This window comes from Oryza sativa, chromosome 3 (genome assembly GCF_034140825.1).
Source record: "Oryza sativa Japonica Group chromosome 3, ASM3414082v1".
Taxonomy (NCBI): domain Eukaryota; kingdom Viridiplantae; phylum Streptophyta; class Magnoliopsida; order Poales; family Poaceae; genus Oryza; species Oryza sativa.
Genome location: NC_089037.1, coordinates 15,353,948 through 15,379,728, shown reverse-complemented (window position 1 = coordinate 15,379,728; position 25,781 = coordinate 15,353,948). Strand labels below are relative to the sequence as shown.

Below are 25,781 nucleotides of genomic sequence, written 5' to 3'. Positions count from 1 at the left end.
TAGCCACGACTTTACTGCCACACTATTGATGTTACCCCCTCTTTTCTTATTTCTCTTTCTTCGTTAATTAGTTTGCTTTTTAAAAAGATACTAAATTTTTACGTAGGATTTTAATTTATATGATTTTTTTTCTGTTATTTTTTTTCAGATTTCAGGATTCGGGTCGTCTGTCAATTTGGAGCAGAATTGCACATAGGCTGACATATTTGACGCAATGCAACACTGTTGTATAATACAACACTTCTGTTTTTATTCCTTAACTTGCTGCAAATGGCACGTGAATTTATGGATGAATTTCTTAAAACGAAAGGCAAGACAGCACCAATGATTTACGTATCCATATATATTTATATTAAGGTAATATCCATTGGTAAGAGGAGACTGAACATTATTATCTAGGCTTAATTAAGAAATAAAATTGATGCTTAGTTGCTTACATCCCAGTCATAGGGATTAGATAATGTAATTATTCACATGATTATTGTTGATATTTCTTAACGACATTACTAGAAATATAATTTCCAACAATGAAGCCCGAAATGTTACTCGGTATTCTTTACGGATACAGTTATAATCCGCAAGCACGCGGATATACCGTTGTATTCCAAGGTATCTATTTATTTAATCCCAAGGGAAGATATGATAAGAGAGTATTATGCTAATAATTTTATCGCTTGTATAGATCAAAGTCTAACGCAGGGGTTAATCAATTCGAGTATAGGGTAGGTTGACACATAGAAGAAACTAATCATAATACTCTCATTCAAAAAATATTCTAAACTAAGTGGAGAAAGAATAAGAAAAGAATCATTTCTGCACTTCTAATATATAATTATTTTAATCTACACTTGCTATTGTACAATTATGCAGCCAATACCCCCTAACTATGCCCTCCTAGTATATCTTGAAGCCACCCCTAATTGCCGAGTTTCTTACGACAACCCGTCACAGCCATCCAACTGGTAAAGAATACGGAGGAGTACCCACACCAGGAAATTCTCTTAGTATTATATATGCACGTGGAGGAATACTCGTACTGAGTTGTCACCATTAGTGACCTACCTCTACAGACATGTGGCATATAACAGCTTTTAATGGTATCTAATAATCTAAGCACTGCGCTTACATTACTAAATACTACTCTACATCTCTGCAGATGACATAGAGCAATCATATAAATGAACATTAAACCAATACCATTGCATATCTCTAGTAAGCTTGCTACATAATTATTACGATTTACGAGACAAGTATAAGCAAAAGTCGGTACTCGAATAATTATATAAGTAAAGTAAAGTACCAAAGCTATATAAATAAGAATATTCATTATTGAATAAAGTCTTACAAGAGGTAGAAGGGATACTAGAGCCATACCCGAAATCTTCGGAAGACTTGAAGAACTAAGAAACTATTCTAATTCTACTCCACTAGTACTAGAACAAAGTAAATAAACTAAAGAGAATTCTTGATTTCTTCTTCTTGGTTTGTGTTGAAGTGGATAAGGTGAACTCCTTAAACAGGCTGCCAATGATGGTTGTGGCGGTTGGAATTGTCAGAAATGCCCCGCAACCATCATTGGGGAGTGATCAGGGATGTCCACGTGTACGGCCAGGATGAAAGGGCCTGATGGCGGTTCAGCCAAACCCTAGGCCCCACCTCCTGGCCTATCCTTTGGCCAGGAGGCTGACTGGTGGGTCCTTATGGCGTTATGATAGTTATGACCCATTTTGTGGTGGTTTCACCTGACTTGTGGGCCCTTCAATCCTTATACTCGCGCCTGATTGGTCGGAGGTGTGTCTTTGATAATATTTTCCATTATTCTTCTCCATTTGTATGAAGATCTCTATATACAAATAAAGTTCCAAGTACAAGTGGAAATATATTATTGTTAGACAAATATGCATGCAAGCATTGCTAGTTCTCCTTGATTTCCGAATATATTGATAGTCGAAATTGGTCTATAATATCCGTCAACAATTATCTCATAGTTCTTAAGTTGTAATTGTGATATTTGTGTTCTTCTTTTAGTGTAGGCTATTGTGGATATTGAGTTCGATTGATGTATTATGCCGATTCTGACCATCTTCTCCGGATTTTTAATATTACCTACTTCATCATGCTAGAAAAAACCACTATTATCAGTGGGTTTCTTTGTTTTGGTAAACATTTTTATTGCTTCCTATTTGTTGTTATACATCGTCATCTTTAAGTTAAGTTATTGATATTAAAATTTTTCCTTAAGGATTTCTATTTAGTACTAGAAAAATGCCCATGCTTATTTGAATATTATGTTAATTACTTGATTCAAACAAATATTGACTATTACATAATATCAGAAAATATCAAGAACTAATTTGTAAAACATGTAAAATAGTGGTGGTAGAGTGGTAGACTGATGATAGAACCACCACCACTATTATCCTTATAATCCTTTATAGTAGTATAGATAATATTGCGTGAGAATTTGATATGATTGATGTAACTCAGACTTGCATTGTCGACTCAACTTGGCTCGAGAGCCAATCGTTTTATCATTTAGCTTGCACCCCTATGGTGGCCTACCAACAGGAGACCCATTACCAAGGCCATCTCCAGGAATTTGGGACCTTGGGATGAAATGCAAATTGGACCCTAAATTTTCAAAATTTTATATGTCTAATATAAACAATATAAACAAGGCATAGTTTCACTCAATTATATAACTTCAATATGTGTTATTTTCATACAAAAATATATCAAATATTAACGCTAAAATTGTCAATGTAGTGCTAACCTCATGTTCTACAGAAAAGCACCATTTGTCTATTATTTTTTAAAATAAAATATTAAATTATATGTACGTAATTAATCTACTCCGAGACATCATTTTCAATTTCTATTGTTGCCAATCCATCGAGTCTTTCTTATATCATAGTACAACGACTTGGGTTTAGAAAAGCTCCTTTCCATAGATGCAACGGTCACAGCCTCACATGAATGGCTAATAAAACTTTGTATGCAATAATAGCATTAGGATAAAAGGGGCGCTCCTTCAAAACTTTAAAATATCAAAGAACACCCTTTTGAGATTGAATTGCTTCTTCTGGTCTTTGCCTCTTCTTTCGCTTTTCAGCACCAGAATCGTACTTCCTATTTCTAGCTGACATAATGAGGATTGAGGAAATAAGTGTCTTCCTATTTCATAAACAAAAGAAAAGTAATTTGAGTCAAACAGTCACATCACTATTTAAGTTTTGATTCAATCGATAGTTTGATTCATATTACATCTACTATTTGATACGAGACTCAATGTCTCAACTCTTAAGTCTAAAAGTAACTTTCCAATGCTGCACAAAGGTAGTAGTCAGGGACACGAAGATAAGTGGATGAGAGGCACTGACAAAGGTAGCCGGCCAACCGCTTGGCATTGATGGCGCTTGCCCGTTGGTCGCTCGCTGCCTCGTGTTGGGCTGGGGTCGGGACTTTGCAGGCATCGTCATTTCATCGTCGAATTTGAAATCGAGATTGACTCCAGTCACACGACATGACTACACAACAGTGTGACTTGATCTCGTTCGCCTCTCAGCCTCCAATGCACCTGATGGCAGATGGGCCTCTCTAATCGATTCACAGGTAGAAGCAGGATTGTGGCTCGGCTATGCATTAATGTGCGCCTCTCCGATTAACTTGGGTGCCCCAAAAAAATTGGGGGACACTCTATCATCGCCAATGTCGCACACAACCTTCGACAGGCTTGCCCATTAGTGTGACACTCCTGCCCACATCACTGCTCCATTGTCATCCATCACCTTGTCGACCATTGTGGTGTGCCAAACCGCGGCTGTCGTCTGTTTGTGATTTTGTAGTCTGCTTGTACTCCCTCTGGAAGTGTTTTTGTTCGTCGGTTTACGAGAGATGGCTTGACCTCAAGAACTAGCCTAGACAAGCAACACTTTAGCTCGTGATCCTAACTAAACCGAGCTGAGCGTCTCTTTCATCAAGCTTCCACAATGCAAGCCAAACCAAGCTCCGCGCTTAGCTCATTTCCGCCCCTATTTTAGGGTTGGGCCATATATGGCTGTGAAGTTGTTCATGGAACAAAACAAACAAATCCATCCATTAATTGCTTGGAGTTTTCCTTTCCACTAATGTTTTGCCTTGGTTTTACAACAGAGAAAACTTTTCTTGACAAATAGTTCCATAGAGCATATGTGATCTTTGCTAGCAAATTCTTGGTAAAGGATTTTAGGTGCACTGCAGATAGCAAAGGTAAAAAATCCATAACACAATAATATTTACAAGGATATTTGTGGCCCTGTGGCAGGACAATCATCAACATAGTTTTGCCACACTATTACATGAGTTCATATACATCACAATACTGATAGCATCCGGAAGAACACTTAATTTATTTACAAAGCATCCACAAGTGAGCGAACACTGCACATTTTTTTGGACATAAAACACACGCTATAAAGGTATTAGTCAAACACACACAGTAACACAAACTTCAGGCAACATACAAGTTAGAGTGCCATGAAACACATACACACATCGGCACCCACAGTTAGTCATTCGATGGAGAGCGGCTAGTAAGTTGTAAACTATAGTAAGCACACACAGTAGTAGTAATACCATAATTACCTTTTCATTAGATGTCTTCATCCTCAATTGCATCAATCTTTTTAGTATTTAGAAAATCATTAGACAATGAGCTTTTTGATGCGTCTTTCCGCAATGATTTTGACATGGGGACGTTGAGAGAGAATATCAAATTCCTTGAGAATATGAAGCGCACCTTGCTCTATCTCAATAGTTTTCAGCGTTGTTGGTACATCAAGCTTGATCTTCTTCAGACTAACAAATCCAATTGAAGAGAATAAAAGATGCTCGTCCTTGTATGACTCAGAATATAAGGCAAGGGTTTCAAGAGATGGGAGTTCAGCAAGCTTTGAAATGAATCCCTGAGATACCTTTGTTTTCTCCAATGAAAGCATGCTGAGATTAGGAAGGCATACATCCATACCAGTTATCTCATATAAAAATTTTAGTTTCCCTTGTAACTTCATGGACTTGAGGCGGCGAAGCGAGATTGTGATGAACACGGTTGATGGAATAATGTGGCCATGCAAGGCCAAATTCCTAAGATTCTCTAGCTTGCTCAGAGCAGCAAACAAAGCCTCCATATTACCAGTTGTAATGTTCCAAACAAATAAATTTTCTAGATGGACCATCTTTCCAACTGTCCCAATCAAATCCTTCTCACAGTTGTCAAGCTCTATTGAGTCAAGTGTCTGCATATGCTTCATGCTGCCAATTTGTTTAGGCAATTTGAGGGTAAAACCAAATACATGCCTTAGTGTCTTGATCATCAACCAAAAGTTCAGTGGGAGCTTCCGAACATTAGTTTCTCTGACATCCAATGTCTGTAGACCACTCAGGCTTCCAATGGACGGAGGGATCACTGTCAATGAACAAGATGTAATTCCAAGGTACTGCAGATGCACAACACTACCTATTGCATGTGGCAACTCATCACCAATCTCAATCCCTTGTAGGTCAATGACACGGAGGAACTCTGATCCTTGTAGCAATCCTTTTATGTGAGATCTGATGTCTTTCTGCTTCTTGTTGGTTATCCACTGTTGAGGTGGTGTGCAACATTGTCTAGTTTGGTCTCCTTTGGGCTCTTGTTCCTTTGGCTCTTGCTCAAACTGAGAGAAGATGGATCGTAGCTTTGGCAATGGATTAGCTAGGGCCGCATACTTGTCTGTGTAATTCTGTAGAGAGAGGCGACGAGCACTTGTCAAAGTAGGGATGTCATCACCACTATGCACCTCCAAGAAACTTGCCTCATGCGCTTCAGATTGCAAAAACTCATGTACTTTGTTTTGGATGGAGATGAACATAGTCCCGGTAGTAGAATTATCATCTACAAGAACAAGATTGACTAGATTCCTGGAAATCAGCTCATTCAGGAAGATGTAGCCCACCTTCTCCAATGTCTTTCCAACTCTAGGTGTTAGAAATCCCTCTGCCATCCACATACACACCAAGTTGCGTGCCTCGACCACTACATTGGGAGGAAATGCAGCAAAGTATAGATAGCAACATTTCAGTTCGTGTGGAAGATCATCAAAACACAGGGACAGTAGATTGTCGAGCCGCTTTGATTTCTTGGAACTAAGATACTTGAATACTTCTGTCCACTCATGGGGAAACTCTTTGGTTTGGACAAGACCTGATAAAAGAACAACAGCCAGAGGCAACCCTTCCGTGATTTTGCATATGTCTTCACGGTATTCTTCAAGTTTTTGATATTGTGCATCAAATTGGAGTAGTTTCTTCAACTTCAATACCATTGGACCTCCGGCATCACCTTGCTTGTCTTGGTTTCGTAATCGCTTGTGGAACAATTTCATGACAACATTATTTTCAAGAGGTTCTAACCGAATGTGATGATGATAATAGAGAGACGACTGTTCTGGTCTGTCAAATCTGATATGCACTATTCTATTACCAGTAGAACCGACTGCAAGGGTAGTGAGCATAGTGATAATGTTCTTCCATTCAGTTCTGCTAACTTCACCATCTATCACCAGTAAGTATTTCTTATCTCTCAACGCTGTAGCCAACATTTCATGGACCATGCTTCTAGGACAATTCTTGTTGTCTTCTGTAAGCTGCTGAACAATTTGATGTAGGATGTTGGGGGCTGTTAAATGAGGTGCAAAACTCTCCATAGCATGAACATCAAAACAATTCTTCTTCTTCATTATATTGTACACATTTCTCACAAGAGTTGTCTTGCCAACCCCACTCTTTCCAGATACAGAGACCACAATTGGACGATTATCATTTTTCTGTAGTTCTTGATCTGTTGGAGTAAGGGCTTTCTCAAGTTCCTCTTGGTGCTCTTCATATAATGTCAAATTTCCTTGTTGTAAATCATCCCTGTAGTTAAAACATTATACAGTTAGTACATTAAAGAGTAAATTTGCATAATGCCAAAGTGCAGTGTATTGAGAATCAGTATCAAGTTTGAACCATCTAGCTGCCTTTTCCCCAAATATTGGTAATTCAGAATCTTGTGTACATATATAAGCCCAAAACCCGTTTATGTAACTTTATGAAGGAGAAGAGATTACTGATGAGGCATGCACTTTATGTACATGTATTTTTTTCGTATTTCAGTATAATTTTTATCTTAACCACTAGCATTTATGCAATGCTAGTCATGAAGCAGCTAGTAGGTGCATGCTAGTAATTTCAAAAAACAAACTTTTTCTAGTAAATTTAAAAGGTAAATTTAAGTCTATCTATTTCTGATTAGTTTGAGAGCTTTTCTACTTTGTACCTAATATCCACACGGTTCATCATACAGACCTAAAATTTGATAATATATGGTGTATATTTCAACATACCTTGGGCAAATTTCAAAGTTGTTTTGCATAACGTGGCAGTAACATGGCCCAAGTAAAAATATTTTTAAACATCTACTACCTCCGTTTTTTAATAGATGACGCCGTTGACTTTTTCTCACATGTTTGACCATTCATCTTATTCAAAAAATTTACATAATTATAATTTATTTTGTTATGAGTTATTTTATCACTCATAGTACTTTAAGTGTGATTTATATCTTATACATTTGCATAAATTTTTTGAATAAGACGAATGGTCAAACATGTGAGAAAAAGTCAACGGCATCATCTATTAAAAAACGGAGGGAGTAGTAAATACTGAAAAAGTTAGAACACGCATGCACATTAGAGTATTTAGAACCTACATAAATTGTTTCCCCAAAAAAAATGGTTTCGTTCGGTTTTAAATAATGTTTTATAACTCAATTAACCTACTTTATTTTGTATGTACAAAATTAGTCAAGAATATTGGTGGTTTCTATAAGTGAGATTTCATAAGATCCATTTTACTCAAAAACCTACTTTTTCTTGGTATACCATCTTGGCACCATGTCATCCAAAATCACTATTAAACAAGACCGAGGTAAAAAACTATGCATGACAGTTGAGGTTTGAATAATGTTCAGTTTGATGTTCATTATTTGTTTTTATTCTTTTTCTATAATTTATATAGCATTTCTCTTGTAAAAATGCATGGAGCTATAAAAAGTGTTTCGTCGATGTGCTCTTGCTTGATCACGAAGTATATTTGGTCTGACACTGGAGTTATGACTATATGGTACTTAAGTCCCATAATTAAAAGCCTCTATACATTAATGGTTGGTGTAGAGGCTGAGTTATATTTTCATTAATGATATGATAAGTGTAATTTTTTAAAGAAATTACCAATATTATTTGGTTTACCAGTTTGTGCTATAACTACCAATGTCAAACATGACAACTTTCCAGTGGCTTAACCCCTTTTACATGAAAAGTATTAGGGATCATTTGGAATGCAAGATTTCAAAAATGCAGGAATAGAAAAGAAGACAAGATTAGAGTGTCACATGTGAACAAATCCTATGGTAATTCAAAACATAGGAATCGAAACATATTTGTGTTTGGATGAATCATTGGAATATAACCATAGGAATTTGATGGAACTAAGAGAGATAAGATGTATATTGGACTTCTCAAAGGAAATGTAAAATAAGGTTTAAGCTTAGTGTAAAATTTTCTATATATAAAATGGGTCCAGAGCATAGCAATCCATGGGAATTTGGTATGCTAAAATCTTTTGTTCCAAACAATAATATAGAGCAAAAAAAATCCTTGTGTTTAGAATCCTTTAAAATTTATTTGAATTTCCTTCAATCAAAAGTAGCCCTAAAGCTACTATTTTTTCTCCATTTACATGCAACATATGCACACCACAACACATGCCCTGAGAGAATTGTGTGCGGTAAATTTTCAAAGTAACAATTAAAGTAATTCCATATATGTTTAATTATATGTGGACACTAATTAAGATATAAACATTATTAATATACATCTCCACTTTTTAGCAAGTCAAAGACTTACGAGTGTTCGGTGTGATTAAGAAAACACAGTTGTATCTATATGTAGTTAAAGAAATCATATGCCATCTGCAGATTGGAAAATAGAAGAGAACCACACCACCAAGTCTGGATTGGAATGCCATTTCCACCATTTTTCATCATTGGGAACATTAATTTTTGATCTATCTACTTATTAGACTGTCCAACAGGATTCTAGGCCATTGGATTATATATTTACATCCAAAATGCTGTCACTATAGTTTCATACTTTATTCTTTGTTACTTTTTGTTTGTTCACAAATATTTCTCTTCCAGAATTGAAAGTGCATTTATCCCCCTAGTGGTTTTTGGTGATTAATGATGAAGTGGTTAAGGGATCAATGTGTTTATGGAGTAAAATGCAAGTGTTTTAGTCCCAGGATGCTTGGAGAACCCCCAAATCAACAAATTTAAAATGGCGAAAGAACTCGGAGTTGTATTAGACTAGTTTACTTTTTTGCATTCGAGTTTAGGAAAAATCATACTATTAAGAGGGATTCTAGGTGTGGTTCTGAGATAGTACAAGTGCTCTTACTCCTGTCCAAGCGAAGAAATATTTTTAAGAGCCATTTTTAGAATGGGTCTTCTCAAGACAGCAAGGGCCGGACGGAAGTTCCTGGCACTTTGGGCCGGAAGTTCCTAGCTGAGGTGAAGTCGACATTTTCCTAAATGTTGGTCGGAAGTTCCTAGCCCCAGGACCAGGAACTTCCGGTCCACCCTTCAGTTCAAATCTGTGAGTGACGGCTAGATGACGTCACATATTTGTTATATATATCAAACTCAGACCCAGCTCATTCTTTGGACATTTCACTTTTGCTCTTCCGTTCCCTAGTTATTTCTAGCCTCTCCCAAGGTGAATTTGCTTCCCCCACCCAAAATCTTGAGCCATTCTTGTGTGAGAGAGTGATTGTGAGGGTGTTAGAGAGATTTGCAAAAGGTTTTGAAGGTTAGGATGAATTGAGCACTTGGGGTATCTCGTGGGCTGTCATTTGGAGCTTATTACTCTTGGAGGTCTCTTCCTAGACGGTTAGGTGTCGCCCATGAGCTTCCTTCGAGATTGTGGATGTCCCGGGCAAGTTTGTGAAGGTATTCCTCACCTCCGCAAGGAAACGAGGTAAGTGATTAAGGAAAATGTGCTAAGGTTTCAGAGATCGTCCTAGTAGAGCAATTCTCACTTGTGGTCCTCTCTAGAAGAAAGTTGAGTTGGATCTTGGCGGTCACTCAAATTCTAGAGAATAACCTAAGGGTGTTGGATTGAAGGCTGTGGACCTTTTCTGGAATCTTTGCACAAGAGAGGCAAGAGGTTAATCGAGACCCAACTCTTCAGAGTTCCTCAACAGAGAGTAGGATACGTGCGATCCGAACTTCAGGAAAAAAAATCCCTCTTGTCCTCTCTATGATGATTTTGTGCTCGTCTCTGTGATCCATTTACTTTTTTGTTATCCTATGTTTTATATTGCTCTAATAGGTCAAGTTTCTTGAGTCGAAGTTTGAATCTTTGCTCTGATTTACCAATTGCTCGGAAGTTCCTGTCTTGCAACACCGGAAGTTCTGGCGTTCTTCATCAGGATGTTCCGGACCCTGTTAATTTAACCGCTGCGATTTGTTTTTAGAATTTCAGGTAAACCTATCCCCCCCCTAGGCTACATATCTCTGTGTTCAAGGAATGTGTGTGGCTAAACTTTCAAACATGATTGTATTTTTAATAGTTCTGTCCATAAATATTAGAACATGTGTGATGGACAACAATGCATTTGGTGCTTTGTTGGTATATTTCTTATAGAAATTACACCTATATATCCTCTCTAACAATTTATATAAACAATTTACCTTGGTAAATCTAATTAAGTGCACACTAAGTATGTTGGATAATGGAGAACCAACTAGAGAAGCATGTAAAACACAAGGAAAAATGCACTTTTGCACACTTACAGCTCAGAATTGCTTTCGGATATTGACGTTGAAGCCTTCCATGTCACTTCTATTCCCTTATTCACATCGTCCATCTTGTACCTATCTTTGTTTTGAATAATTTCCTCAAGCCTGGTGTTGATAGCCATTATCTTTTTAGAGAGAATGCGTCGCATTGGTACTTGCGTTGTAAAGGTTACAACATATCTCATGGATGGTTGAGCCCACCTTGGAAACCTGCAAAACATATATTTATACACTGAAGCGCTAGAATAGATATTTACAAATAGAACCTTAGTGGGATTTTCCCCGCACATGCGCACCATTAGTATTTAGAATAAAGAGGTGGGAAAGTTGATTTTTGAACTAAAACATAGATAGCCAATTAAAAGCCATGGATGCTTAATGTCTGTCGAGTTAAGTGAAATATATTAGGAAAATAATCCATTTTACAACTCTAAAAATAAATCCTAAATTTCATTTGGACACCGTTCAACATTGAACTTTTTTTAAAAAAAATCACTTTGCATATATCCTATATTAAAGTTAGAGTGGTCTTCCCTAATGTGGTGTTGAGTGGCAATCAAATCAGACAAAAAAGAAGAAGCTAAAAAAAGGCCCTCACATGTGTCATCCTCCCTTTATTCTTTCCCCTCTCTTCCTGCCGGCCACCTTACCCTCAGCCACCACACCTCATCTCTCTCTCCCTCCCTTCCGCGCTCCCCTCCCCCTCTCTCTATCTCTCTATGTGTGCACGGCTTCAAAGTAGCCAACTAAGTTATATTGAGCACCGTGCTCAACCTGCAGCTTGCCTAACAACCACTACGGGAAGCTCCAGGAGTGAGTCCTCTTATCCTATATACTTATATAGTTCATCCCCACTAAGTGTAGTTAATGCTATTTCTCTCTTCTCTCATTAAGCCATATCACCCCAATTATTTCTAGCCATTGGATGATAGATCTATGGTTCAAATTTTCTCTTCTTTCCTCTCATAACACCAAGTAATCTCAATCATTTTTAGGCCTCAAAATTCATAAGTATCAATTTGTTTTAGTTTTAATATTCATATTTCATCTTCTTTGTACATATTATGCAACTTAATTTCCAGCAGCAACGCGGCGGGGTATTCATCTAGTTTACAAAAGTTGCACCCTAGCAGCTTTTGAGAGCATCTTTTAATCCAACCTATAATCCAACATCCACCACCGGCACCTCCTATTCTAGTTGCGTAAACATGGCATGGGTGTGTGTTCATGCCAACGTGCTTTCGTACCACTGAGGTATGCCCATTGTTATGTACTTGTATGCTAAGCTACCAAGGACATTAGCCTTGAAGAGTGATGGGGATGGGGATGAGAGTAATATCCTAGATAATAATTTTCCTATTCACCCATTAATTAGCCCTATCATATATGCAATATGTTGCCTGAGGTCACACCCTGTAGTGGGGTGTGATATTCTCTAATTACTTTGGGGCAATTTCGTTTCTGCCCTACTTTAATGTCTAATATTGATTTACCCATACTTTTTAGGGTTTTCGTTTTTGCCCTCACTTCTTTTAAACGAACGATCGTTTGCCCCTACTTTGGATGGGGAAGTTAACAATGTTAAGTAATTGGCAGAAGGGCATTTATACCCTCTCCTATTTCTGTTCGTTAATTGCGTTTTTGCCCCCATTTCATACATATTGCTTTGGAACTTTATTTTTGTGAATATATTTAAAATGAAATGGCGCACATTGACTAATATAACAATTAGGACAGGAGACAGGACATACATTGCCACAACAATTAGGTCTGAATCTGTCCTAATTGTTATATTAGTCAATGTGTATCATTTAATTTTAAATATATTCAAAAAAATAAAGTTCCAAAGCAACATGTATAAGATGGGGGCAAAAACACAATTAATAAAAAAAATATAAGAGGGTATAAATGTCCTTGTGACAATTACTTAACACCTTTAACTTCACCATCCAAAATAGGGGCCGGATGATCGTCCGGTTCAAAAAACTGGGGGCAAAAACAAAAACCCTAAAAAGTAAGGGTAAAATCAGTATTAGACATCAAAGTAGGGGAAAAAACAAAATTGCTCGAATTACTTTCTAGTTTGCCCATTAATATTTTTTTATTTTGCCATGTGTTTGCTCTAGTTTTCCAGTTTAGTCTAACCTGAGTTTAGATAATTTCAAGCCAACATACAATCATTTGTGCTCCAACCATAGCACCATGGACTTAGCCCTTTTAAACTAAATGGGGATAAAAATGTAACCATTTTCCTTAACCTCTGAAGGAGATTATGTGTCAGAACTGCCACAAAGCATGTCCACTGCTAGGGTTAGCACCCCATTGCACACCTTGTCGGTGTTGATACGTCATGCGAAGTCCGAACTTAGGGTCAAGTAGGGAGGGAAAGAAGCATGATCCGTGCATGTGCACTTTGTGTAACAACATTTTACTTTTATTATGGGCATATGGTCAAGTGTTTGGCTGAAATTTTAACACTTTGACCTTTTACAAAACTAATTTTATAAATGAACCCTGCACAAAAACTATATAAAAAATGGACTTCGAGGACAGAACCAGGGCCAAAGGCACTGAGTTCCAATGGCTCAACGCCAGCGAGCATGGTATAGTAACCGCTACCACGTTAGCGGAACCTTATGCACAAGTGGCATCGGGTCAGCACTACGCTGAACTCATATATCGACAATTAATATATACCTAATTAAAAATGCGTAAGGCTTCTGGACGAGATTTTTGGCTGCCCTCTCCCTCCCATGCGCCGCACGCCTCCCTCCCTCCCTCCCTCTCGTGTGCGCCTCCACCTCCTCCCTTCCCCTGATCCCCCTTCCTCCCGACGACCTCTATCTCTCTCTCACAATCCCAAAAAATCATCCGATCCAACCCCATTGGACATGCTCCCCATTCCCCCGGCCCCTCTCCTCCCCCCACGGCCTCTCTCCTCTCTGGCGCTCCTCCTCCCCGTCGCCCCCTCCTCCCAGCGCTCCTCTTCTCCCCTACACTCCCTCCCTCCTGTGCGTTCAACAAAAATGGAACCTCCTCGTCTGGGAACACATTTTGACACACTCACCGACCGTGTTCACCACAAGAGCTCGTCGTTGTTGTTTCTCTCTCTATCAGGACAACGTTGTTGCTGGTCGTGTTTCCTATGTCTGGTTTTTCTTCGTTGCCACCCTCCATCATCTATGGACGAGTCACATCATGAGACACGTCCAGCCACCTTACTCACCACCGTTTGGTCGCCAGAGCATGAGCGCCCATCTTCACTCATGTTCTGTTTTTTGTTTAGGCTAGGGAAGACAATGAACAACGTTAGTCGCCTTTCTCCATCTTTCGTTCTTCCTACACATTCAAGGAAAACGGAACCTCCTCATCCAGGAACACGTTTTGACGCACTCATCTGGTCGTCCTCACCACCAGAGCTTGTCGTTACTGTTTCTCTCTCTATCAGGACCACATCATTGTTGTTCCTGCTATTCTGGTTTTCTTCATTGCCAACCACCACCATCTACGAACTAGTCACATCGTGGGGCATGTCCGGCCACCTTACTCACCACAGTTTGGTCGCCGGAGGACTGATGTCCATCTTCCCTCCTTTTCTGTTTCTTGTTTCATGTTGTTTTGATTTTTTTTTTCATTGGCAACCTCCACCATCTATGGACGAAGGCTCTAATCCTTCGTGGTCTAGCCCAACCATGCTCCTGGACCACTTACATAATATTGAGATCATAGGAATATGATCAGAACATGAAATTCTAATTTATATCAATGAAACGGGTACCCGTTCAGATTTTATGGATCAAATTTTCATCAATGGGCTAAAATAGGTTCTTTTTTAATTTCTAGTTAATTTCATTTGTTTTTTCGTTTGCGATATTAGTTTTAGTGCTATTTGATCCACTAAAAAATTATTGTAACTTGCAATTTCCTCTGTATTGAATTATTTATAGCTAAATAAAATAAGGATTTAGTTATATAATTTTTTCTGATATTGAAATATCGTTCCAGCCAAAGTTAGTTGTAGTTTAATACTGTTATTTCTGTGATCATATTCCCTTCAGTCTAATTGTGATATATGCATGGTTTAGGATTTTAATTTATGTCAATAAATGTTATTTAGAATCCGTTGCAACGCAGGGGCATTATGCTAGTACTTAATATACCACATCATGTCATCACCTTCTAGGTGGTGCAATGGTTTGTTGCTATTGAACTCCCAAGAGGTCCCACAAGGTATGGTGTTGACCCCAACTTCGGGGTTTGTGTTAACCTAGGTGTCCATTCTTATATACTTTAACAGGGTTTATTTCAAAAGGACTGGAATGTTATAATTCCTGAGTGTTTGGACCGGTGGTGTTTGATCAAGTGTTTAATATATAACAACCAATATTTATACAATTACTTAGTTTAAGTAAAGCAAAAGGAGTATTACTAGATTTACCATCAAAAGCACTTTAAGCATGTCTAATATGTTTATATATATTTGTCTAAATATTTCTTTCAGAAAAAAAAAACTCAAACGAATTAGAAATAATTTAACTACATCATATGTTAAAAACCGAAAATGCTTCCGGACGAACGTCCAGACACTGCAAAATATGGGACGTCGACCTTATCCAAACACACAGCCACATCCCACATCCTTCTCCACCACAGATTCCTTCTTTTCTCTCTCTTTCTTCTCTCTTGCTGCTTCACCAGCGTTGGCTACACAGCGGCAGCAACGGAGGGCGAGACGACGCGGGATAATTGAGGCACTGATCCTCGCAGAAAGCCACACAGTGATGGAGCTTATGCGGCGGCGCCGGCGGTGATGGGACTGGTCCTAGCTATGGGCACCCACCTCTCTGTTGCTCGTTAGGGGGCAGCGGCCGGAGTTGAAGAAGAAGACAGAGGTGTCGGGTGGCGGCGACCGGAGTTGAAGAAGAAGACGTAGGTGTCGAGAGGTGGTGGCCGAAACTAAAGAAGAAGACGAAGGTGGGTTTCCTCGGGGGCCGGCAACCAGAGTTGAAGAAGAAGTCGACGGAGGTGAGTTTCCTCGGGGGCCGGTGACCGGAGTTGAAGAAAATGGAGGTAGGTTTGTTTTGTTGGAGTTTTAGTGATGTTGCATTCTACTGTTTAAGCTTGTTGCACTCCTATTAAGGTGTTTCATTTTGTTTTGATTTGATGTTGCATATATTGAATCTTTGCAATCAATATGTTTCGATTGCATTTGGTTGAAACACTTATGTTGAAGCGATGAAACATTTTTCCTTGATGGATGAAACATCTGAAACATTTTGTAACAAATACACCGTCCGATGTTCTGAGAAATGCCAGACGTCCGATTTGTCCATTTAAAACCAGAGGCAATATCTATCATGGATGCAGAAAAGGGAATAACATACTACCTCCGTTTTTTTAATAGATGACGCCGTTGACTTTTTCTCACATGTTTGACCATTTGTCTTATTCAAAAAATTTACGTAATTGTAATTTATTTTGTTATGAGTTGTTTTATTACTCATAATACTTTAAGTGTGATTTATATTTTATATATTTACATAAAATTTTTTGAATAAGACGAATAGTCAAATATGGAAGAAAAAGTCAACGGCGTCGTCTATTAAAAAATAGAGGGAGTATCTAGTAGCAGCTATATATACCTGGACATATCGACGCGGAGATAGAAATGATCGAGGGCGTCCTCGGCGTCGAAGACGGCGTCGCGCGTCTGCAGCAGCCACACCTTGTTGACCTCGTCGGAGACGGCGCGTCGCTTGGCGTCGGCCTCCCGGAGGAAGGCCTGCAGCCACATCAGCCTGTCCCGGAGCCTCACGATGTCGTCGTTCACCGACACCAGCGCCCGAGCCTGCCCCACCGCCATCTCCTGCAGCCTCCACACCAGCGGCCCGATGATCGCCTCCGCCATTGTCGATCGATTTACTCTCTCTCTCTCTCTCTCTAATTGATTTGTTTGAGTTTTCCTTTCTGCAGACAATCTTTAATTTGCTTATACATTGACTTAATTCGTTACATATATATGTATATAGAGAGAGAGAGAGGGGACGACATGCTTGTACGTGAGCTAGCTAGCTTATTAGGTAGCTGCTCAGCTGTGTTACGTTTGAGTCGCTGCTCGGGGAGGAATAGATTTTGATTCCTCCTCTGCTGACTTTGCGTACCCATATCGCTCTGACTTGGTTGTTCTTTGTTTAATTGTGTCATGTGTGCTTAATTAAGGTATATGCTTGCTTTCATGCTTTTTTTTCCAGAAAAGAAGTTAGGAATCATGAAAGGGAATAATAAGCCGTTGGGTTGTCAACTAATTCACGTCTTTTAGAAAGGGTTGTCTGGGCATTCTGTTCTTTGTTTTTTTTTTTTCACTGAGTCTTCCTGTCCCAAGTTGTGGGAAAGAGCTGTAGCATCACGGGCATATGCAACTCGATCAGGGCATTTACAATGCAAAACTGTGCAAGCGGCTTTACCGAGTTACCTCGGAATCAGGGTTTCCCAAACCGCCGGGACCGGGGTTACCGTGCCCTGGCGGTAAGCACGGTTACCGCGCATTAACCGTGGTAACCGTGAAAAACCGTACGAAACCGTACAAAATTTATCAAAAATTCAAATTATTTTTTAAATTTATTTAAATTTAAGTAGGTTACCGCGGTTTTTCTATTACCATACCCCCGCGGTAAGGCCGGTAACGGCAGTAACCGCATAGTTACCGACGGTAATATAAACCCTGCCTCGAATACAATATGGCTACTATCTATGCTGAGACTACATGTGCAAATGTAAAACAAAATCAATGGCCTCATGGAGTTATAGATGGCTAAACAGCCCAGGGCGCGACGACCCGGCCCAGACATGCACGGCCCGACTAGTGTCTAACCCGTACCAGCTCAGCCCAACTGTTGGGCTGTGTCTGGGCCTCTGCCTCGGCATGGTGGGCCGGCCCATCACGGCACAACCCAACAATTAGGGAGGCAAAATAGATGAGGGAGTCAAAATAGGCTTATTTTAGCCAAATAAAGCATGGCCCAAAGAAATGAGGAATGCAAATAGACTTATTCTAGCCTTATCAGACAAGGCCCAAATAGATGACGGATGCAAAATAGATATATTCCAAGGAAGAACCCGCTGGGCTTGTCGTGCCTTCGGCCCGGCACGGCACGGCCCGAGTCTTATTAGGTCATGCCTGAGCCGTTGGTGTAGCCCGTGGATTGGCATGGATTTTATGGATTTTAGCACTAGCCATGCCTAATCATGTCATGGGGCTCATTTGATTACCTATATAGGTAGCTTCAAAGCCTCTAACATTTTATATTTAGTCCTCTTCTATTTCTAAATGACAAGGAAGTTCAAAATTTTACACTACACTTCCTAAATTCCATAAACTAAACAATATAACTACTCTCTCCCACTCATTCACTCCATCAGCTCTCCTCTCCCTTCTTTGCTGCCACCATGGTCGCCGCCTCTCTCCTCTTCGCCTATGCTTGCTCCCTTCTTAAGCACTGTGGTGACAAGATTTGTGGTGGCTAGCTATCCTATCTCAGATCTCCTTGGTGCTGCAGTGATGATCTCCGCCGTTGTTTGTCCTCTCAGACTAGGGGCTTGGTGGAGTGGATATGACGATGAGGATCCCGATGGCATTTGCGGATGGTGAGTGGAGCTCAATGACTACGCCTGATGTGGCTACAGGCTCGCCAAATCTATCGCTATAAGATCTCCATCACCACTTCCTCATGCTTAGGTCAATGCTCCCTCCTTCTTGGACCACACATAGAATGCCAGGTGAGGTTAACGTGCCTTGCAGAAGGCACAAGGACCCCATGAAGCCACTTGCCCCCATCCCCTTTCTTCTCCTAGGCAGTATGTCGCCAACATATTCCACTCTCTCCTCCAAAGCAATATGTCTCCAACATACTGAGTTGAAGTTACTTACCAACTTACCGCATTGGAAATAAACTTAGAGAGCAATTACAAAAGGCTCTAGCATAATGATCCTATCTCAATCTCCAAACTTTTCCAAGTGCAGGACCACTTAAAAATTTGAGAGCTTAGATTAGATAGCTAAACATGCTATGACTTCCATTGTAGTTCCAGAAATGCAAGATACACCTTTGGCTAACAATGTCAGGTTAGTCAATTTTCATGTTACTATTGCCCTCCTGCATCCTTATCTTTGGAGAGTTCCTTATCTTCTCTATCGACAAGACGGGGTAAGGGTTGAGGGTCATTGCCAAGCGCTACTGGCTCTAGGTTTAGAGGGGGAGGTCAAGGTGATGGAGGACCAGCAATATGGAAGGTGTAAACACAACGTGATGAGATGAAGATGGTACCATTGAAGCCATGGGGGTATAGAACAAGCAGAGAAGGGTGTTGGATAGTGGAGGCTATCGAACAACTAAGATATAGTGGTTAGGCGCTAGGGGAATCCCTGGGAAAGTGATTAGGAGGCGGTAGATGGTAGAATAACACGAATGAACGATAACACATCGCATGGCACCGTAAGAGAGTTGGTTGTGGTGTAGAGGCAGTTTTAATCCATCATAGAAAAAATAAAAGTGAAGAAGACAGAGAGGGTTCGGCAAGGCAGAGGAACGAAGGCAACAAGCTGAAATTAGGACGTTTCGTCGTGCGATAACGTGTAATGCTGGAGTGCTTCGCAACAGCAGTAACGGGTAATTCTGAAGCGCTTCACAACAGCAGTAGCGGTTTCCACTTTTCGCATATGCACCAACAAACTCAAAAGATCCCTAGAATATACATGCCTGCGTGACAACAAATTATTTGCGAGTTCGAATTCCAGATTTATTAGAACAATTTTGAGGCCAGATTTAGTATCCGCTTTAGTATAATCAAAGCCAGTTTTCAAAAGACAAGGTACCCAACACTTCAAATATTCCCAACAGTATTAGCTTGTGAGACCTGGGATATATTTCCTGGGTACACTGAATTCACATGTTCATGAGGAGATAAACTTCAAATCAAAATTTCAACAGCGCAAACAACAATTTTTGACAACCCTCGGTGGCTAATTTTTGTTTTCTACTCATGTAACAAAAATTAGGTCCCTAATAAGACAAGTTCCCGCAAAATTAGGTCCTATAACAAAACCGAGCTGACATCACATATTCACTCTTCCTCTTCATCACCATCACCATCACCATCACCACCAGAGGCCTCCTTCTGGTTCTTTCTCTTTGACCCTTCCAGGCTCACCGCCAGTGGGCTGGTAAGGGAGAAGTCGATGTGCTTCTCTAATCAAGTCTCACCATGAATAAGGGGATGTTGACAAGCTGCCTTCCCACTCTGCACAACCCAACATTTAGCAAGTAATCTAGGCTTCAACTACGCAAAGACAAACTAAATCCATTTTGCACATTTTGCAGGACCTATTTACACAAGTACTATAGCTGTGATAGCTTTATGCATCAATATGAGACTAAACACAAATTAAATCCTAGCAATCACCGTGGACATGATGGGATCACGCAATTCCTTAACATGCAAATAATGAAAGACAAGTGAGATCCATTATTAAGAGAAAAACAAAGTCATGTACAATGTGGCACTCAGAATGAAAAGGACATTTTGAGTCATTAGCCTAATGGCCTCATAGATACATTAGCAAAGTTAGTTCCTCATTGTGCCACCAAATACAAACTCCAAGAAAAATGTGCAAAAAAGGGCAACAAAATGGAACTACTACATAATGCCAAGTGCCAAACCAACTTAATGACAATTATGAACCAACAATAAGATATTATAAAATTCTGCAAAAATAGTATGTGGTTCACATAAAACTAAAAACATACATGACCCTAGCAATGTAAGAAGTTTAAAGAGAAATGGCAGGGCATCAGAGATAATATGACTGCACCATTACACACTAAGTGTCTCAGACGACCGTCGTGAGTTGCATATTGTTTCTCATCACATGACCCAGAATGAAAAACAGAAGTGCAGTTCGAAAATACTGAGCTATGAGGTTATCAAAACAGAAAATCAATGTTCAATCAAGCCCATGTTTATTTATGCATATGCATTTCAGCAGTGTACCTAAGTTAAATCACCAGTCATATAAGAAATTTGAAATCCATACCTGATGTGGTGTTGCCTGATGAGTACATGATCATGATGAATGGATTTCACCGTGCCGTTCTTGAAGACAATGGTCTGGAGGCGGCACTGAAGGAAGTTCTCAACGGTGAGCGCAAGCACGTAATCAAGCTTGTTCTGGCCCTCACCAAGGAGACCATAGCGGTTCATGTGGCGCAGGAGAGCCTCGCCCTCAAAGATACGTCGGGGGTTCTTCTCATCAAGGGTGAGCAGCTCCCTTGCAGCATTGCGGATAGGGCTTAGGGCTTACTGCACACGCCACAGCTCACACTTGGACCTGAGGCCATACTCACCATACAGCTTCAGCTCAGCATCAGGACGCTCTTTCTCGTATGGACGCCTTGGTTTCTTGAAAGTCTTGCCATCTGAGAAATATTAATATTGCGAAATTAGACATGTATAGCCCAACACACCATGAGTATCAGGTAAATGTACGAAAATCTAAGGCATCAAATAAAAAACCACGTTTGAAACAACAGTCAATTTATATCAAGAGCTACTGATCCTCATATCATGAGCGAACGTCTCCAAGATATATGCCCCTATAGTCAAACACTTTACTCTTTCGGTTAGGATTCAAAAGGTGCATTTCAGAGTGCAGTTTTCATTTCCACGTCAAGCACGACTACTGTGATTATTAATTCACATAAACGAACTATTGACAACTGGCAAACTCGAGCAAGCCGATTAACCAAAACGACTCAAATGTACCAAATCAGTTACCTTTGTGAAATCAGGCAAGACCCTTAATCTGCCCGTGGACTACCAAAACAGATTCAAATGACGAGATCTCGGACTCCAGATTCAAATGCGGAACCAAGTAATTAAGTATCAAAACTTATCAAAACTGCTGAAGAGGCTAGCTCGGGATCAGATGCTACTGCTATCACGTTCTGTGATCCAATGGATCACGGGTACAGAGAGACAAGGCAAGGATGTTGCTTACAGTTGCGATAGAAGCTAACGCGCACCATGGCTGACGCCGCCCCCGCCCCCGCCGCTCGCCGCCGGTCTCGGCCGCCGCCGCCGCCGCGGCGAGATGGATTGTGGGGTTAGGGAGGCAGTGGAGGCGGACGAGAGTTGGGGGCGGAGTCCTTTATAAAGCAGGCGCTAAACCCTAACCCTAGAGCTTTTGCCTTGGTGGGCCTATCTTTTGTGGCCTTTTAGATGATATAGTGGGCTGTCTTATGGGCCTATGGTTGAACACCTCTCGCTTTGTTTTCTCCTCTATCTTTTTTTTTTCTTTATCTCTTCTACTCTTTACGTGTGGTAAAGGAATTCCAAATTCTTCTAAAGAAGAAGCTATATGCATAAAAAAGAATCATTACAAATATTTTACTAACACTGGTGTAGTATAATACATTGAATCTTGGTTTTATATGACCTCCAATTAATTAATCCTAGTATGCTATCAACTGTGATAAGAAGCACTTAATTTTCCGTGCTCTTGCAACAATTAAACGGTACTGATCCGATGATCCATTAAACCTAAGAATTGTGATAATGTCTTGAAGTTCTTTGTAACACTGTAAAGTTTATTCAACTTGTTATGTAGTTTCATAATGTTTGAAAAAAGAAATACCAGGTTGGCAAATTGAGGTTTAAATCTTAAGATATGCTGTAGGATAAATACCTTCAGAATCTAATCCTTTAGGAAGTACAGTAGTAGAGTCCAAATATGCAAATCTTATAAAAGGAGCATGGTCAGTCGAACTGTCCATAAGTACATAAAAGGTTTTGATTGAAGTTATTGAAATAATTTGTGTTGAAAAGACAGCTGAGAGTGTGGGAGCAAGAGCGAGAGGGATGGATTCTCATTGATCAAAGCGTACAAAATATATAATGTGAAGCGGTGGCAAAATATCACTCAGTTGTCGAGAGGAGCACCGAGGGGGGAGAGAGGAGCGATCTCCCCCATCTCTGCCAGTTAGTTTCTTAATGATTTGGATTTTTGAGTTTTGTGGATGGGTATAATGACGTTATAACAACGTTTTCAAAATAGTTGTTTTTAATGGAATTTTGCACTGTAACGTAGTTTGACTAGTTAGGTTGGAAATAGTCCACTCGGGTTTAAGTCTTAAACTTGATACGAGGGCTTGCATTTATGACTAATTCTTTTTTCCAGCGGTGGATGATGCACCCGACAACGATGTGCCTGTGATGACTTCGTTAATGTCAACGTATGTCGGATGAGTTTTCCGAATGTACGTTCATAGAGGTGGTTGTGCGCGCTTCTGTGAGCATCAATATTTGTATTGTCTTTCTGAAAAGAATTTTTTTTACCAAACTAAATGTATTTAGGAGGGCTTATGATAAGATGGGTATCAAATTGCAGAGGATTTCTTAGTTGATTGCTACCTATACTCCGGAACAGGAGAGCCTCTCTGCGCGCATTTCACCGAACACACACCATGCACTCGCTCCGGCGCGCCCTCCGCGTCCCCACCTCCGCCTCTGGCCTGCGTCGCCTCTCCTCTAACCGCCGCGCGCCTCCGCCGTCGCGAGCCGCCGCCGGCGCCGCCACCGCGACCACCGGCGACGACGAGTGGAACGACGCCTGGGAGACCTCATGGCTCCCGGGCGACTCCCCCACCTCTTCCCCGGCGCCCGCCGCGCCGTGGGAGTCCCCCACCTCGGGGGCCGCCACCGTCCCGGCCATCTCCGCGGAGGTGGACCCTGACACCAAGGCCTTCGTGGCCGACATGGACGAGCGCTGGGCCGAGCGCCGCGCCGCGTCGAGGCGGCCGCGCCCCGCTCCTCGCGCGGAGGGTGCGGGCGGCGCCGCGGCCAAGAAGGCGCAGGCCGACGAGTACAGGGCGAGGAAGCAGCGGGTGCACGCCGCGCTGTGGGTGAAGGAGATCGAGAAGATGGAGGAGGCGCGCCTCGGCGGCGGAGGCGGCGGCGCCGACGACATCGACCGACTCCTCGACTCGTGCTCTGAGTAAGTTGCTGCTCTAATTTTTTCCCCCCTTAGACAAATTTGCGATTTAAACTGTATTTGCCTGCCAAAATGTCGCTTGCATATTATTTGATTCCTCGTTGTGCACCGCACTTGGTGGTGGAATCTGGAGCTGATAGACCATGAATCTGTATCAAATTTCAGCTGTATTTTATAAGTTAGATAGGTATTGTGTTAGACTGTCGGGCAATACTATGAATTATGGCTAGTTCATTTGTAGCTAGAGCCTGGAAAAGCTGTGATTTCCTTTTCATCTGGTATAGTTGCTCATTGGTGAAACTCTGATATGTTTGATAACTTGGGACTTGAATAGTGTATATTATGCCTCCGATTATTTTTTTGATGCATAGCACCTGCTGCATGTCAAATTGATAACCTTTTTGTTGCATGATGTACAAATTAAATGTTGATCTGGTGTGGTTCATTCAAAATATAACCGTGTTGCATATATTGTTTATCTCCAAGCTTCCAATGTAGCAGCTTGGTTTCACAAATTATGCGTACTATGTGAATTTCTTCTGGATCTAGTACAGTTCACATCTTTCACCCTCAAATTTATTTTTTTCTCAAAAAATAGGAAGTACTGTGCTTCGATGTTTACTTGATTTTGCTTAGGAACAAGCATATGTTAGCGTCATTTGCTGCTCACCATTTAGTTGATAGAAGCAGGAGCATTTGGAATGACATTAGTTATGCAGTTTTCTTTTCATTTGCTACAATTGCTTAGTAATCAGCATATCAGGCATTAAAACATAAACTCTCATAGTCTCGGTATTATGGCAGCACTCCAAAACTCCTAATGCTACTGTCAGTCTATTTGTCATTTTTGCATATCTTCCTGCCATAACAATTTTTTGCTGCATGATTGGGGAGGCTTTATGGCTTGTACAATGTTTTAGTTTCCGTAAGCTCTTGGTTTTGCTAAGTTAGGAATGCATATTTTTCATGTGAGCAAAATGCTTAGCAATCTATAACACGTAGCTGGCTTATAATTTTGTGAAATACAGGATTTTCGATTCTGGAAATACAGATTTTGGCGATTCAAAGATTCCAAGCACTGCTGAGATCAAAACCAAGCCTGATGGTTGGGAAACCACCTCTAGAGGACAGGATGGTAGCATATGGGATATCTCACAGCGGGAAGATGACATTCTTCTCCAAGAATTCGAAAGGCGGATTGCTTTCAGTAAACAGCAGGTCCACAATCACTCTCTCTCCACAATTTTTTTTGTGTTATTCTAGTTATTTCTGACATGGTGTTGAAATGCGACTGCAGATTGCTAGCTTCATCAAAACACACATATTTAGCCGGAGGCGTCCTATTGACGGATGGAAGTACATGATCGAAGAAATTGGCCCTAATGCTAGAAAAGGGAAGGGGAGCGTACAGAGACTGCCCAGTGTGACTGATCCTGCTACTCAGCCGTACAGGGAAGAGCCACCTGCAATTGCATCTGGTTCGCCATTCAGAGGAAACCGGCCATAATCTCTCGCGTATTTCCGTTGGTGTGTTTGAAGATGTATCAGTAGATACATTATGTGCGAAAGGACATGGTGACTTTTTCCAGCTACGGAGTGGAGTAGTTCATAAAATTTTGTACGGATTGTTCTTCTGAATAACAGCAATGGAAAATATTCAAGTGTTCAATGTTAATGCTATACTACTATATATCAGCCTGTTTGGTTGCCAGGTGCTGCATAGTTGTATTGAGATGTTGCTGGTTCGTCAGACTCGATAGAATTGTGATAATGTTGGCTTGGAGGCTGGTTACAGGCGTATAGTCTTACAATTTTTGT

General features: G+C 40.6%; 2 protein-coding genes, 2 non-coding genes and 1 pseudogene across 5 annotated transcripts; 1 reads left to right on the top strand and 4 right to left on the bottom strand.

Moving 5' to 3' along the window:
• Positions 1–4,290: 4,290 nt before the first annotated feature.
• On the bottom strand, positions 4,291–16,943 carry LOC107276559 (putative disease resistance RPP13-like protein 2). The gene is made up of 3 exons (XM_015774038.3): positions 16,561–16,943; positions 10,913–11,128; positions 4,291–6,933 (listed from the first exon to the last, which is right to left on the bottom strand). The coding sequence occupies exons 1-3, from the start codon at positions 16,824–16,826 to the stop codon at positions 4,683–4,685; spliced, it is 2,733 nt and encodes a 910-aa protein (XP_015629524.2). The 5' UTR covers positions 16,827–16,943; the 3' UTR covers positions 4,291–4,682.
• A 2,860-nt stretch (positions 16,944–19,803) lies between these two features.
• Positions 19,804–22,096, bottom strand: LOC4332974 (small ribosomal subunit protein uS4y-like; annotated as a pseudogene). The gene is made up of 3 exons (XR_001544177.3): positions 21,972–22,096; positions 21,009–21,390; positions 19,804–20,215 (listed from the first exon to the last, which is right to left on the bottom strand). The product of XR_001544177.3 is annotated as a small ribosomal subunit protein uS4y-like (transcript).
• LOC112938393 (small nucleolar RNA Z162) lies at positions 20,472–20,560 on the bottom strand. The gene has a single exon (XR_003241592.1). It is a non-coding gene; the product is annotated as a small nucleolar RNA Z162 (small nucleolar RNA).
• Positions 20,761–20,850, bottom strand: LOC112938392 (small nucleolar RNA Z161/Z228). The gene has a single exon (XR_003241591.1). It is a non-coding gene; the product is annotated as a small nucleolar RNA Z161/Z228 (small nucleolar RNA).
• Positions 22,097–23,370: 1,274 nt separating the features above from the next.
• On the top strand, positions 23,371–25,632 carry LOC4332973 (protein GAMETE CELL DEFECTIVE 1, mitochondrial-like). Its single transcript, XM_015777814.3, has 3 exons — positions 23,371–23,966; positions 24,992–25,181; positions 25,261–25,632. Exons 1-3 carry the CDS (start codon positions 23,437–23,439, stop codon positions 25,468–25,470), a joined length of 930 nt encoding a protein of 309 aa, XP_015633300.1. The 5' UTR covers positions 23,371–23,436; the 3' UTR covers positions 25,471–25,632.
• Positions 25,633–25,781: the final 149 nt, after the last annotated feature.